We start from the raw sequence: 15,681 nt of genomic DNA, 5'->3' as shown, positions 1-15,681 counted from the left end.
AAATGTACAATTCTATCCTCAATTGCTGTCCAGACAAGAACCTTTCAGTAAGGATGATTTAACCCTGCTGTTCCTTTATTGTTTCGATAGCTTGAAATGTGTGTTGGTGTAACAGTTTAATACTCAAATTTGTCCGTGAGCATTAATGGAGCAGACATTAAACTTCTATAAGGTGTTAAAAGAAGCTTTACAAATATTTAGGTAATGCAATAGAATATAGAAAAGTAAGAATCTGAAATTGAAATTATTCATTAATGGATAATGAGCAGACATCATCAAATCTGATAGTGGTATTTGTTTTTGTTATACCTGGACTTAATTCTTTTAATTGATTTTCAACAGCGTCTTGCTAGCTCTAAGGCTCACACTTCAAGATTCATCAGTGCCAATCTTCCGTGTAATAAATTCAAAAATCGCCTTGTCAATATTATGCCATATGAGTCTACAAGGGTATGCCTGCAGCCAATCCGAGGAGTAGAAGGCTCTGATTATATTAATGCCAGTTTCATTGATGGATACAGGTACTAGTGTTGATGTGTTCTCATGTGGACTGTTTTAACAGTTTACAAAATTATTTATGTAATTATGTTGAAAATAACAAAATTTAGTATTGAAATTTAGTATTATTATCTGTTCATGCCATGTTTGATTGGGTGGGTTTTTAAATATTAATAAAAAGTTTAGGTTTTCACCCATGCAATACAGGAAAATTCCGTAAATGGGATAGAGTCTTAGATGTTATATTTTTATCTACCTTTAAACCATTGAGACCTCTTGGTATGTTTTACGTGCTGAAAGTTACTGAGATTTTAGTAATTCATGATTTGGAACCTCTATTTCTTCACAACTATTCTGCTTAAAAAGGTATGTAGAAATGACATTCAGGAGATACACGCTCTGTGTCAAGGTGATAACCTATGATCTTGGAACACTGATTAAGACTAGACCTAGCCTCCAAAAGCATTTTATACATAAACAGTTGTGTAGCCCACCAGCATCTTCATGACAACACGGAGCAATATGACCTCAGCTGATTTAAGCAGCTGGTCAAAAAGGTCATGAAGGAGAAGTGGTATAGTTTGCCTAAGGTAGTTTAGGTGTACCTGAGCATCTGTATCCAGAGTCATCATTTTCTGAGCCTCTGCTCATAGCTGGAAACAACCTTCATCTCCACTGTCACCTTAATCTCCACTGTCACCCAAAAAGGTGTTTCTGTTGATTGAAAGAAACAAGAACAACATGAACTGGTCATCATCTTATAAAGCTGCTGATACAGAAGATTTTAACAGCTTGATCATAGCTTCTACTAGTAGGATATTAAGACCTGGAAATGCAGTGCACTCCATTCCTGAATTTTCTTCTGGCTTTATTTTTGCTGGAGGCATCAGACTGTTGAAAAGGAGCTAATAAAGAAACTGCTTGATGCTGTAATTCCTGAACTTAATAGATTGTTGGATAGTTATTTCTACAGAAAGAACCAGCACAACTGTTTCTTAAGTGCTTTTTACAGCACACAAAATTGAGCTATTAGAGTTGCATTAAAATTTAAATAATAATGACAGACATACATCATAATATTAACAGAGTAATTTCCTTCTCAGAGTTCTAAAAATAAAAAGCCATAGTTTGATTAAACAATCTTAATAAGGTTTTAACATATTTATTATTTGAAGTATATAAATTTTTCCTCTAGATCATGTTTTCATATAAACAGAACATGTGTATCAATTCACTTTTTTGATTAAAATATTTTTCTTAATTCACTTTTTTTTCAACATAGACAACAAAAAGCTTACATAGCTACACAGGGTCCTTTAGCAGAAACAACTGAAGACTTCTGGAGAATGCTCTGGGAGCATAATTCTACAATTGTGGTCATGCTCACTAAGCTGCGAGAAATGGGCAGAGTGAGTACTGCTATAATATTCCCATACTAAAATGTTTGTTATAATGATTTTTTATTAAAATGTTTCATTGTTGTGGGAATGTCTAAAGATAAAGGTGATGATATAGGTTCCTTCTACTTTTGAAGTATTGGTGGCATTGTTGATCACCAGATGTAAGGTTTTCCAGTCTGTAGATGTGTTACAATAGACAAGCTAGACATGGCATTTTGTTGTGGGGCATACCGAGATTCAGCAACCGAGTTTGCATGTTGATATTCCGAAGTATGCAGAGAGAGCATTGCTGTCTATTGAAAAATGAAGATTTCTTTGTTTGGAAACTTTCCTTTGCAGCACCTGTTTTTAACCATGTTAAAAGAAAATGTGGTATCTTTGAGATCTGAATGTCTTCTGTGTGTTTGTAGCACTGAACTTTAAAGTTTTGGCACCCAGTTTACAGTCCTAAACTCATTCAAGTGCTGCTTTGTGTAATGGAAAGAACAAAGCAGTTTACTATCTGTACAGGATTACATCAAGATAAAGCCGGTATGTGGTAAATGAAATCTGAGTCAGGTCATGTATCTGGGGAATAGAGATGATTCAGGACATGGCTAGTGCATGCACAGATAAGAGTCTTGTCTGAGGCGAGGAGGACTTGCTTGAACAGGGAGGAAGAAAGAAAACTGAAGATGGCCTCAAGATTTAAATTCCATTCTGTATTGAAAATTAAGCTAGGGATAACTCTTTGCACTGATAATACAACTGATCAGAAGTATAAACAAGTTCAGAAGTACAGTGACCAGAGAGAATCCATTTGCAATACAATATTGAAGACCATTTTTTATTCTAGGTATGGAACCTCATGTTCACAGCAAAACAAACAGTTTATGTTCCTGTCACTAATGGCACTTCCCATGAGTATTACATTTATCTGAGTGAAAAAGATTTTATACGAGTTTATGGTAGTGGTCTTGAGTAACAGGAAATGTATTTTTGCTTCATTATTTTGTAGGAAAAATGCCACCAGTACTGGCCTGCAGAGCGCTCAGCCAGATATCAGTATTTTGTGGTAGATCCAATGGCAGAGTACAACATGCCACAGTATATTCTGAGGGAGTTCAAGGTTACCGATGCAAGGGTAAGTTAACATAGCATTAGACTAGTTCACATAAGTTTAAAAGAAAATGTCAATTTCTTTCTTTTTCTCTGTTTTACTTTTTTAATTCTTATTATTATCAGAAAAACTCTAGGGATGTACTTTCTACAAGGAATAAAAAAAAAAGCAGATAAAGTTGTTATTAATAGGATCTTTGTTTAAGAACAATTGACTTCATTCAGATCTAACATCTGGCCAGCAAAACTTTGTAAATTTCTGAATAGCTATTTGTGCCAAAATACATTAGATGATTTGAGGACCATTTTCCCTTTTTTCCTCATTTCTCCCTTGATCATTTTTGGAGTCAATTTTTGTGACTTACAGCTGTAACTATGTTGTTTTGCACAACCCTCTAGGCTGAAAGAGTATGAAGGTTAATACATTGAGATTTAAAAACTGCAGAGCAAATAGCATTCATAAGAAAAGCTTGACGAGCTTTGCACATTATAATTTGATTTTTGGCATAGCATATTTTCAGCACTCATGTATGTCTGCAGGGTAGGTACATGCAGCTGTGACCCTAGCATCCTCATTTTCATACTGCATTTCTTATCTGAATTCCTGAGTCCAAAACTGAGCACTGATATAAGATTAAATGTACATAAACCTTAAATATATATTTGACATTTCTCAGACTGTTGATTTCTGGCACTTTAATCTGCATGGCAGGAAAAATAACTGACAGCCTCCATTTCTGTAAGCACTGTAGAATACTATTTCTTCAAGTGAAATAGGAGGATACACTGTCCAGGTATAACATGAGTGATTACTCAGAGTTGCCAGTCAGCATCCAAAATATTACACTTTCTCATGGTTAGCTAGACTGCTGCTTTTAATGTTAGCTTCAAGTAAAGTTAGGTACTACTGACAATTAGCTAGACAGTATTGTCACTAACCAAGTCAGCATATGAACATTTTAATTTAGAAAATGAGGCTTAGGTGTGTGTTTTTGAAAAGAAACTGTAGACACATTGGATCTGATTTTCATTCTATTCGAAATCTATGAAGGATCACATGACTCACAGCTTCTTTAACCACACTTGTAAGCATAGACAGTCAAAGCCAATTTCACTACAACTGTGCTGACAGTTTTCATAGATCATCTATTAAAAACGTGTTCCATCTCAAGCTGGAAGAGGTCTTATGTGACATAGTTCACCTAGTTCAGGTCATAAAATGACAATGATAACAAAAAGCTACAGATGTAGTTGAAGAGAAGTATCTGCAAACGGTATGAATTTCCAAAAAGTTCTTTTAAGAGTTTGTAATGAACCAGTATATTTATGAACGTCTGTTTAGTTATAACTAGCAAACCAGTAAAAAGTCTGAAAGGGTTGAATAAATTAATTTGACAGAAATAGTTTTATTGGACCTGGTTCTTTTAAAGTGCCAAGCTATACATCCACCTTGGCAGTCCTGTTGTGACATTTTATCGTCACATGACTTCTCAAATTTTAAAATCTCTTTATGTTGGTGGTCCAAAGTTTGTTAAACAATGCACTGCCAAGCTCATAGGGCCATCTTAAGTTTTCTAGATGTGCTGTGAAACTATAGCTCTTTCCAAAACTACTGGAAGCTGTGGGGACTGCTTACCAAAGTGTACATTATAGTTTTCCTGTAGTTAGGCTTTTATGGCTGTCACACCCAGTAATTGAGACCACTTAACTAAATTGTTGTATTCAAAGAAGAATAAATGCTGCAGCAGTTGTAACCAGCCTCTCTCCCGCTTATCTCCAAACTGATCCATAATGTGAGAATACCATCAGTGCTCTGGCAGAGCCAAGCCAGCCAATTATTCCCCAGGGACAGGAAAAGGAGCACACTGCCTTTGTAGGTATCAGCAGCAAGTGTCTGGTGTGGAACTCCCTGTTATTTCTGAAACCGAGCTGTGAATTGTTGTAGGGTGGAAATGACCTCTGTAACTGTTTCAATCTACTGCTTCTGACTGCTTTGTACTCACTTTCTCTGTAAACTCCAGAGGTCAATATGTTGGGGCAGTCTCATTTAAGGCTAAACTATTAGTGATGGCTGTAAGAGAGTATTATAAATTTTATAGCCTCATCAAAAGACAATTGAATATCCCCTGAGAGGAGCAAGAAGAAATCCAAACAGTCAGCCAATCAATAGGATGATACATTAAAAGCCCTCTACTCCATGTAGGGATCTGAAAGTTCATATTTTGATAACTAACTGTGCAAACTGTCACAATATTTGAAAGTAAAGATTTTAATAAAATTTGGCATTTGTATTTGGACTTCTGTTGGCAAGCATCTCATTAAAAGAAAGCAGCACTGTTTGTAATGTCAGTAGCAGAGGGAGCTGCGTAAGAAATTGCAGATCAGTTCCCAATGTGCTTTAATGCTAGTCTAACATCAGACTAACTTTACTTCTGCGCTTATTAAATAGCATTAAATATCAGAAGTTATTGCTATTAAAACTAAATCAGAACAGTTTTCACAGACTTGCACTGGATTATTGAGTTATTACAATCGTGAAATATACCAATACAGTTGACTGAAAGACAAATATTTACCATCAAATCTATTTTGTACATAGAAATTTGTGATCTTTCCAATGACAGCCTAGACTTAAGTAAAGCAGTGTCTTTCTTATATTTTCTACCCCCAAAAAGTTACTGTTATTCTAGCGTAATTCCTATCAGGGTCAAAAATTGCTGAAGAGCTTCCATCACCTTACCCAACATGTTGCAAATGAGTCAGACTTAAGGTTTTCTTTCTTTGCTTTAGAAAAATGGGAGGTTATTTTGGAGGGAATCAACTTACTTTTTTGTCTAGTCTATCTAGACTTCAGTAAGGCATTTGACACTGTCTCCCACAGCATCATCCTAGACAAACTATCTGCCCAGGGCTTGATGGGTGGACTCTTCAAAGGGTTAAAAAATGGCTGAATGGCCGAGCCCAGAGAGTGGTGGTGAATGGGGCAAAGTGCAAGAACAAGTGCCGGGTCTTACACTTGGGCCACAACAACCCCATGCAGCTCTACAGGCTGGGGGAAGAGCGGTTAGAAAGCGGCCCGGTGGAAAGAGACCTGGGGGTGCTGATCGACAGCCGGCTAAACATGAGCCGGCAGTGTGTCCAGGTGGCCAAGAAGGCCAATGGCATCCTGGCCTCTATTAGGACTAGTGTAGCCAGCCGGTCTAGGGAAGTGATCGTCCCTCTGTACTCGGCACTGGTGAGGCCGCATCTTGAATACTGTGTCCAGTTCTGGGCCCCGCACTTCAAGAAAGATGTTGAGGTGTTGGAGCGAGTCCAGAGGCGGGCGACCAAGCTGGTGAAGGATCTGGAGGGTCTGACCTACGAGGAACGGCTGAGGGAGCTGGGTTTGTTTAGCCTGGAGAAGAGGAGGCTCAGAGGTGACCTTATTGCAGTCTACAACTACCTGAAGGGAGGTTGTAGTGAAGTGGGAGTCGGCCTCTTCTCCCGGGCAACTAGCGATAGGACAAGAGGGACACAGCCTCAAGCTTCACCAGGGGAGGTTCAGATTGGACATTAGGAAGCATTTCTTCTCAGAAAGGGTTATTAGACATTGGAATGGGGTGCCCAGGGAGGTGGTGGAGTCACCATCTCTGGATGTGTTTAAGAAAAGACTGGCCATGGCACTTAGTGCCATGGTCTAGTTGACATGGTGGTGTCAGGGCAATGGTTGGACTCGATGATCCCAGAGGTCTCTTCCAACCTGGCTGATTCTGTGATTCTGTGATTCTGTCTTCTTGATCAATTGTCAGGTGCCCAAGACTATCTAAAGGATGCAATTTCATTATGTCTTCTGGGGAAAAATGGGGTCAGAGACCATTATGAGAGAAGTCTGCATTAACAAAATGCCATTTTGGTAGGAAATATTTCGTTATTTGTGTTAATGCCCACAAGAAATAAAATTGGGTAAATATTTTTGAACAGACATTTTTTAAAGTGGGGGAGAAAATGTTCCACAGAAATAGACTACTAAATTGTCCCAGTGATCTAGTGGGAGTATAAGAGATAGTAAATTAAAGAAGCGTACATGTGTCCTCTCATGGAGCAGTGGCTGGCACACACCCCCATTTTCTGTTTCCCTTACTCATCTGAGACATGGGAGGCAAAAATGCACAGTATCAGAAGAAACAGAAAAACAAAGTATTGGTTTTTCCTTTGGTTATTTTAAAAATCACTTCTATTTCATTTCAAAGGTCTGTAATAGCTGAGTGCTTGTGGTAGAGGAAAAAAATAAAAAAGAGATTGTTCTTTCCTCCAGCATAACTTCTTGCTTTTTGGGGAGATCTCCTATAATAATTTCAATTTTTCATGAGTTTCACTTAGTAGAAGACCATTTTGAAGACATGGCAGGGAGGGTGCTTAGGAAACAACATGTCCAGAGGCACTAGTTCACATGAATAGCTCACGTGCCCATGCTTCTAGGCCCATGCTTTTATGACCATGCTTTTAAACATATCAGCTGTGCAGACTGACAGTGTCAACATCATAAAGAACAGTGTTTGAAAATTCAGAACAGATTTACTTCATCCATTTCTATTGTGTTTTTTCCATTTATGTGTCATGACTGCTTACACATTAAATAGGCATACAGCAGAAGTTGGTGTTTAATACTTCCAGTGTCTTCATTATAAAAATAACCATGCTGCAGTATTCTGCAGTTTTAAACAATCCTATTAGCATTCCTAACCAAAGGGAATGAACAGCTTCAGCTGACTTGTTTTGAGAGGAAGCCCTTCTTCTCGATTTTTGACTGAGTCCCAGCTGTTACTGAATGAAATTACGATGACTGAAGGAAAGTTTATGGTTCATAAAACTGGCTTGTCTTGAGCCATCTTCTTCCAGGCAAATGTCCACCTCATAGAAAGCACCATAGTATTAAAGATATAATCTGCAAAGAGGGCAATGACTAAACAAGTGTTATCAGTGAAGATATTCCTGCCATGCAGTTGATGAGAATATCTAGGAAATGGAGAGTCAGATTGGATGACCTTATTCTACCTGTTCTATATTTAAGGGAATTTGCAGTCTGCAGGATTCAAAACGTAACAAAAAAAAATCATATAATCTGGTGAGATTGTTACATCTTTAGCCTCAGACATGCATTTTACATGGGTAGAATGTCAGACAACCCTCCTGTCCAGTGCAGAAGGGAATCTACGCAATGTTGTTAATGAAACTGCACTTCTGGGCCAATATGTCCAAAACCACCATCCACTACTACGATTGAAAGTCTTCATAAATGTGTTCTTAGCTGTTCCCCACCTCCTCTCAATGTCCTTGTTTTGTGATTGTCTTTCTGGTTGTTGGCTGACTGACTTCCAGCCACTGGCACATGCTTTTGGAATACATTATTTGTGTCTTTTGTTAAAGGATGGCCAGTCCCGAACAGTGAGGCAGTTCCAGTTCACTGACTGGCCAGAACAAGGAGTGCCAAAGTCTGGAGAAGGATTTATTGACTTCATAGGCCAAGTGCATAAAACAAAAGAGCAGTTTGGTCAGGATGGACCAATTTCTGTTCATTGCAGGTAAGTAAACAAAGCCTCAAAACAACTCATATGCAGATTTGTTTTTTTCTAAAGTTGATTGATGATTGCAGCGGAAGTGTAGATGCAAATAGAATTTCGTAGGTGAACTATCAGAAAATGTAGTCAAATAGAAGATCTAAAAGGAACACATAGGACTGCTTTACAAAATGGGAACTGTTCTGTAATATCCTGCTTAAACAGAAAAAAGGTCCTTCTGAAAGATATGGAAGCATGTGGTTTTTTCTTCACTTAAAAATATCTCTGTTGCAGGGTAAAAGCAATCTGGTCAATGCTACACACAAAAAGTGATAGGAAGACCCTTATCACAGGCTGCTATATCTGATATTTTTTTTTCCACTAGTAATTAGAAGTGAGGCTGTACATTGGTGGGCATTATTAGCTGTAAACAAGCTAGTTACACCTCAGTAGCACATTAGTAGCAATCAAGATGAGACAAATAAAAATGGTCGCTATCTCAAGAAAGGCAATGGAATTGAAAGCAGTGTTTAGAAACTGCCTGTCAAAAACCATTGAGGTTTGGATTGGTGAGTTCTAACTTCAAAATGTAATACCCGTTTTTTTATGTGATTACTTCCCTGAATTCCTTTACAATTGATATGCAGATGAAAAGAGCTTGCAGGGTGTGTAGGAATAATCCAGGGTGGGCTTTTTCAATATTCTTGTATTTTTTGTTTATTTTCTCTACAGTATTTTAGAGTCTGTAGCAGATGGCCAAAAATTATATCTTTTATCTCTTATTTAATAATTTTTTTTCTATAAATTCCATTAGGATTTTAGATGCTCATTTTTGCATTAAGCATTAAATTCTTTTTTGGTAGTTGAAATGTTATTATTTATATAACAGAGATGCAAAATACTGATACAGATTCCAAGTCCTTCCTATAAGTCAAGTAGTGTCCCAATACTATCACGAAGACAAAATGAACAAGTTTACTAGAGCATATGAACGTACAGAGGGAGAGAGGTTCTTGTCCTTCCAAAGCCAGGAGCAACCAGAAGTTGTTAAAATGCCAGTGTGTTTGTTAACAGAGTTCCTTACGCTCTCCTAATCTGAAAGACTGACAAAATAAATGTATTGGACTACTTGAGTCTTACTTTTTTTGTGCACGTAAAAATTTTTATGGCCTGCTAAGAACAGCATTGCAGAGCAGTGTTTGGGATTCGTCTGGCAAGGGAAAATGAAGGACAACCGTTATAAGAACAAGCCTTACTCTTCCTGATGTTAATAAGTTTTGAGAGCAGAGGAGTGCTAAGCAATATTTATGCCTTTATGCAGACGTACGTAAGAAGGCAAAATGGTGGTATTCTTCTAAGTTCTTTGTACCATGCAAGCTTGTCCACTTGTGACTGCAATGAAATACTGCTTGCAGTAGGTTATGCATCCCTTCCAAATGGGTGTGATCTTTCATTCTGAAATTATGGAGATCTCTACCACTGACTTTGGTAGAAACGAAGTCAAATCCAGTATAGTTCATCATGGTTTGCTCTTTAAATGTCTTATCATCATTGTAATGACAATTTATAGATTGGTAATGATAATCATCATTATCAATGTTAGTCAGCTTACATGAATAGGAAAATACTAGTAAATTAGTAAGTTTATTTGTTTCTTTCAAGAAGCACAAGATCCTGGGTACCTGCACTTTCCTAGTCTTTGTGGAATTATTGTAATAATGCCTCCAGTTTGTAACATGATGAGTTTTTAAGGATTTCTCTTGTTCAGAGAAAATTCTTCAAATGACAAACACCCCTACTGCCACTTCCCTGTGGTTTCCTTCCCACTCTACATGTTTTTTACAAGTTTGCTTTCTCTGTTACACAATAAACCCTTGCCACCCACAATTTTAAAAAGATCTCCTTCTCTGGCATTTTTACAAATAGATAGGTGCGTTACAATATAAAAATTTCTAACCTCATCAGACAGTTAATTAAAAAATAGTTAAAAGAGCAGACGACTGTTCACCTTGAAGCAAAATTTTCACTTCAATCAATTGTAGATATTTATAGTTGTATCATTCCAGCTTTTAGCTGGAGAATAAGGAAGACCACCCTTTCCCAGCATGCATTCAAGATGAATTTTTAACAACAAACTCTCCTCTCTTACAAAAAGGTCAATACTTCCTCATGGCTTATTAAAGCATCCTAACTTTAGTTTCTAACTGTTTAAACTTTGGTGTATCATCCTCCATCATGAAGTAGTACTATTTACAAAATTCAGGTTTCTCTAAAACCTAAATCATGTTGCTTTGTTAAATGCTGTGGTAGAACTTAGTTTGCTCTTTGTCTTGCGCTGAAACAAATCACCTGATCATTAAAATCCTACTAATACTGATGTGGACTTCCATCACTCTTTAGAAATCCTAGGCATCTTCTAATAGGAATTGATACAATGTTGAAATATGCTTGCCACTTTCAGGGGAATGGGGTCAGTTTCCTACCAACTTTACCAAAATATTACATTTGTTGGCTACTTAGAGAAGTTTGCAAGCAATGAGATCTTTCCATTTTAGCTTGTCTTCCTCATTAAGTATCTTCTCCAGATACTTTTTGATGTCTTAAGAGCACCAGACAACAAATTAATTCCCTCCTTTTGCTGAATTAAATAGTTCTGAGTAGTTTTTTTAAAGTAATAGAGATTTAACTAATGTGTGAAGCTAGAAGTCCTCATATGTATTTAGAAAATCATGCTTTTTTTTTTGTTGAATATCTTTTAATGGTTGAGCAGGAGCAAGGAGAATGGAAAATGGTAATCTGTCTTCACTTAGCTCATCACTTTCTGGGCTACTTTTTTAGATAACACTGTCATCAGCTCTATAAAGTCCAAGCAGGTTCCAACGCTCTTTTTCCAGAAATTTTCAGCATGTTTCTTAAACATTAGCTTTCTAATTTACCTCATCAGGCAAAGAAGACCAGTTAACTCTAGATGTCCAGGACCACTGTCATCACATGATATTTTGTCAAGCTGTGTCTCAATTGTCCTTTGGCTTCAGCTCTCCGAAGGTGCAGGGGTTATGCAAAATTGCTAAATCCAGTCGCATATATTTAATAGCCCTAGAAGTGCACTGATCTAGACCAAACACTAAAGTATCATCACACAATTTGGACATTGGATTTCCACACTAGTCTCATAAATTCACTTGTTCTCTGTCATAGTCCATATCAATATTCAGAGTACTTCAGTCTTTCCCTGCTGTTCATGTTCTTCCACTCTCCTGTCTGGTGAATAGGTCTCATAAATGCCCAGCTTCCCAAGTCTATCTGACTGGAGAAAACCTTGTGAAGTTACTAGTATCAACAGTGAGATGGGGTGCTTAATTTCCACCCATATGCATTCACACTTAGAAAATCTTTTTTTCTGTGTAGTTATCTCTCTTTGTCCAAGACTCATCTTCATGAAAAAGTGATTGTCTAATTTTCATAACTGACAACTATTGGCTCTATTGATTACAGGATTTTCTGTCACTTCTTGGGGTTTTTAGTGAACAGAAACCCAAGACAGAACAGAGAGCAAACAAGCCATATATTCAAAGACATTTCAGAGTAATATAGACAGACATAGTGTATGTATATCAGTATTGGAAAGCTAAAGATCCAGACTGCAGGACTTGAATAGAAGCTGTGTCTTAAGGTTTTTGTGTATCTGTTATTTAAATTGTAGTGTGTATGAACCATTTCAATATTAATTGAAAACCCACTGACTATCTCTAACTCAAAGTAGAAAGTAAACTAACACACTGAAGATTTGCAAAACAGGGCATATAAGTGAATGAGCTTTAGCAGCAAAATACATTTTGGCATTTTTTTCTCTTGTCAGTTCCAGCATAGGACATAAGGAACAAATGTTCTCATTTTCCTTCACCATGCACTGATTACTGTATATCTGGATAAATAAAACAAGTCACTTTGCAATAAAGACTGGAGAAGAAGGAAGTACTTAGTAGCATGTGAAGTTTGCTTGAGTGCAATTATTCTTACGAATGCAAGGCAGTAGTTTGCTGTGGAATTTGCGTAGCGAGCCTTTCCCCATGTAGAAATCTGTACACATAAGCTGTGTTGTAACCACAGATAATTCGTCAGACAATTCTTTCAGCATTAACTGTCAATTAACATTCCTTTTTTCCATTCTTTTTTTTTTTTCTGTTATTGCAACAGTGCAGGTGTTGGAAGGACTGGAGTATTCATAACCCTGAGCATTGTGTTAGAAAGAATGAGATATGAAGGTGTTGTAGATATCTTCCAGACTGTCAAAATGTTAAGGACACAGCGGCCAGCCATGGTACAGACAGAGGTGAGAAAACAGTATCCGTATACAATGGTGATGGAAAAGGAGGGATATTTACACAGCCAAAAAAATGCACAGATAGAGACTGTATAAAATGTGCTTAAATTTATATCTTAAGTAATATAGTGACTATATGACTACAGTGTAAAATCTGCCATAAAAGTACTTGCAAGGACTACTTCCTGTTAACAGCAGTAGATACTGCAGGCTGAGGAAGTAAAAATCATTTCAGTAGTGGATCCTAAATTATGGTAGTTTAGGAAAATCATTTTCCAAGAAGCACTACCCATTTTTATTCGAACCTTTGTTTCCTGGCATAAATGTATGGTAATAAAGAAGGGGACAAGTGGTTTCTGCAGGTGGATCCACTGATTTTTTTGATCTGGGAGCAAAGTGTTGTTCATGGCTTCAGACTGACACTGCATTATTTTCATGGTTTTCTTGACTTTGTGTCACCAAGCAAGTGGCTGTTTGGCCTGAAAATCATAATGGTAAATTCAGTGTTCAGAAAAACTATAGTGTAAATAATTTCTGTGCTAGCAAGAGTGCCATAGAGAAATAAGGAAAGGGATAAGCAGTATCAACTGATTTCCTGGGCCTTGATGCTTAGAACTGTGTCATGTCATAAAGAATACTTAAACATTTTCAGTTGTGCTTAATTTCTACTTAAATTTCTAAACAGGAGACTTGAACTAAACCAGAGCCAATAGGTGAGGAGAAGCAAGCAAAAGGGCAAGAGAAGGGAAACATTTTATGTCATACGTTTATTTAGTATAATTTGATTGACACTGGACGTTAAGTTACAGGCTGAAATTGAAAATGGTTCTCCAAAGTCTGCCATTTTCCACAAGAAAATTAAACTTGTTCAATAAAAGCTGGGTCGTCTTATTTTTAAGAAGACAACCTCATAAAAACTTATATGAAAAATAAAGATACTTATTTTTAATCTTGTCAGTTAGCCAAGTAAATGACTGTGACCAAACTGAAGAGTTAATTCCATTTCTGTTCCATTGCCATTATTCTTCTGGATAAGCAAAATGAAAAATGACTGCTTTCTGTCATTTTGGTTCCAAAAAGTAACTACAGTATACAGAAAAACTATGCTTGGACCCTACCTGACAACTACAAAGTTCAGCTGTGCAATGTATTCTCCCTCCTACTTCGACTTACTTCTGTATGCTACCCTTCATCCCCACTGCTGAAAGTAGAAGTGTTGTGTACTCATTTCTTTCAGGATTCCGTGGAAAACACATCTCTCATTCAGTAGTGTAAACTGCCAGGAAAACTAGTCCTTACTCAACAAAGCACTTGAACTTCATGTGGACCACACATACACTTAAAATCTACACATATGTCTAATGCATTCTCCCACTGTTCCAACAGGAAGCAGAAAAGAGCTATTAGTGATCAAGCCATTACATTGAAGCAAATATCTGATGAGTTTCCTGGTCTCCAAAAGAATTTTAATTGTGGTCTGAACAAGTATAGCCTGTGCAGAGTTACCACATAGCACTATCAGATAAATAAGCAGACCTTCATGATATTTTGGATGGCTTATAGAAGCAATTTCTTTTCTTCTTTTTCTTTTTTAACATTTAAACCCTGAGTGGCCATTGTAGTACATTGAGTACACAGGCATGCCATTTTGGTATAAATATGCAATATTACATAAATGTGCAAAAAGAACTGCTGTGTGGGAGTGAGAATAACATGAAATGCCAAATGTTGGATTCACCAGAGGTATAAGCAAATCTCTCACCACACTTAACTTTTCTCTGCTTCCAGGTGTAGGTTGACATGCAATCTGTTTCATGATAATAAGGTGCTTTAGCTGCGTATTTCTCTCTTAGGCCCTTTTCTTGCCACAGGCTAAGATATCTTCACATCTTCATAAAAGCCTATATTACTGAAAGGCTGGGATTCCCTTTGCTTCCTTAACATGATTTTTAACCTGGTGGTTTTCCGTACAGCATTCCATATTAAGGCTGTGATGTATTTTGTCACTTAGTGTGTTGTATTTGCTATAGAGTTAATGATATTTTGCTATTTATTTTCAAATACATGGGAGGAAGGCATCCTAGCATGCTCCCATAAGAAGAAAGCTTTATGCTGATGTTATGTTAATCCAGAATAACAGTCAGTAGGTGGATGTATAGTGCCTGCACAAAAAGAAGCTGCATTCTGTGGAAAACGTTATTGCATTAAATGAGCATCTATCTTCATCTATTATAAGTCAGACTGGTTTTCTCTTGATGTCAGCAAAAGAATATTGCTGAACCGCAGATGCCTGTGTGGTATATTTGTCTGTAGTCACAGTATTCACTCTTAGTTGAAAGAAAATAGAAACCAACCAACAAGTTGTCTTTTTGATGCTTTTGTTTTCTATCTTTCTTTCTCCAGGATCAATACCAGTTCTGCTATCGAGCCGCACTGGAATATCTGGGCAGCTTTGATCACTATGCAACATAAAAACCCATCATGGATTTTTATTGCAGGCCCTTTAAGATCCAGAGAGCCGCTTCTGAGCCATACGATGTGCTTTAGAAGTACTTCTTAACTCTTAGCTAAGGAGCAATTATTGGGGATATATAAAATAAAAAAAAACAAACAAAAATAATGGGGATATTTAAAATAAAACAAACAACAACAACAACTAAAACTATTCCATGTGGACCAAGAATTCACAGTTTAATAACCTAACCATAATAAAAGAATCCTGACCACTGAGGCGTCTGAAGGATCTCATTTACAGATACCTCAAAGGTTCGACATAGGTTGAAGTTAAAGGGAAGAGGAAATTAATCAGAAAGAATGATCATCT

General features: G+C 37.1%; 1 protein-coding gene across 1 annotated transcript in view; it reads left to right on the top strand.

Moving 5' to 3' along the window:
* Window positions 1-15,329, top strand: part of PTPRD (protein tyrosine phosphatase receptor type D) — a 438,191-nt gene extending 422,862 nt beyond the window's left edge. The window contains exons 34-39 of the mRNA XM_068423460.1: window positions 343-521; window positions 1,781-1,907; window positions 2,896-3,021; window positions 8,403-8,557; window positions 12,731-12,866; window positions 15,261-15,329. Of these exons, the coding sequence (XP_068279561.1) occupies window positions 343-521; window positions 1,781-1,907; window positions 2,896-3,021; window positions 8,403-8,557; window positions 12,731-12,866; window positions 15,261-15,329 (792 nt within the window). The remainder of the gene's footprint in view (window positions 1-342; window positions 522-1,780; window positions 1,908-2,895; window positions 3,022-8,402; window positions 8,558-12,730; window positions 12,867-15,260) is intronic.
* The last annotated feature ends 352 nt before the right edge of the window (window positions 15,330-15,681 follow it).

This window comes from Nyctibius grandis, chromosome Z, assembly GCF_013368605.1.
Source record: "Nyctibius grandis isolate bNycGra1 chromosome Z, bNycGra1.pri, whole genome shotgun sequence".
NCBI classification, from domain to species: Eukaryota; Metazoa; Chordata; class Aves; order Nyctibiiformes; family Nyctibiidae; genus Nyctibius; species Nyctibius grandis.
This window is presented reverse-complemented; position numbering and strand designations above follow the sequence as displayed.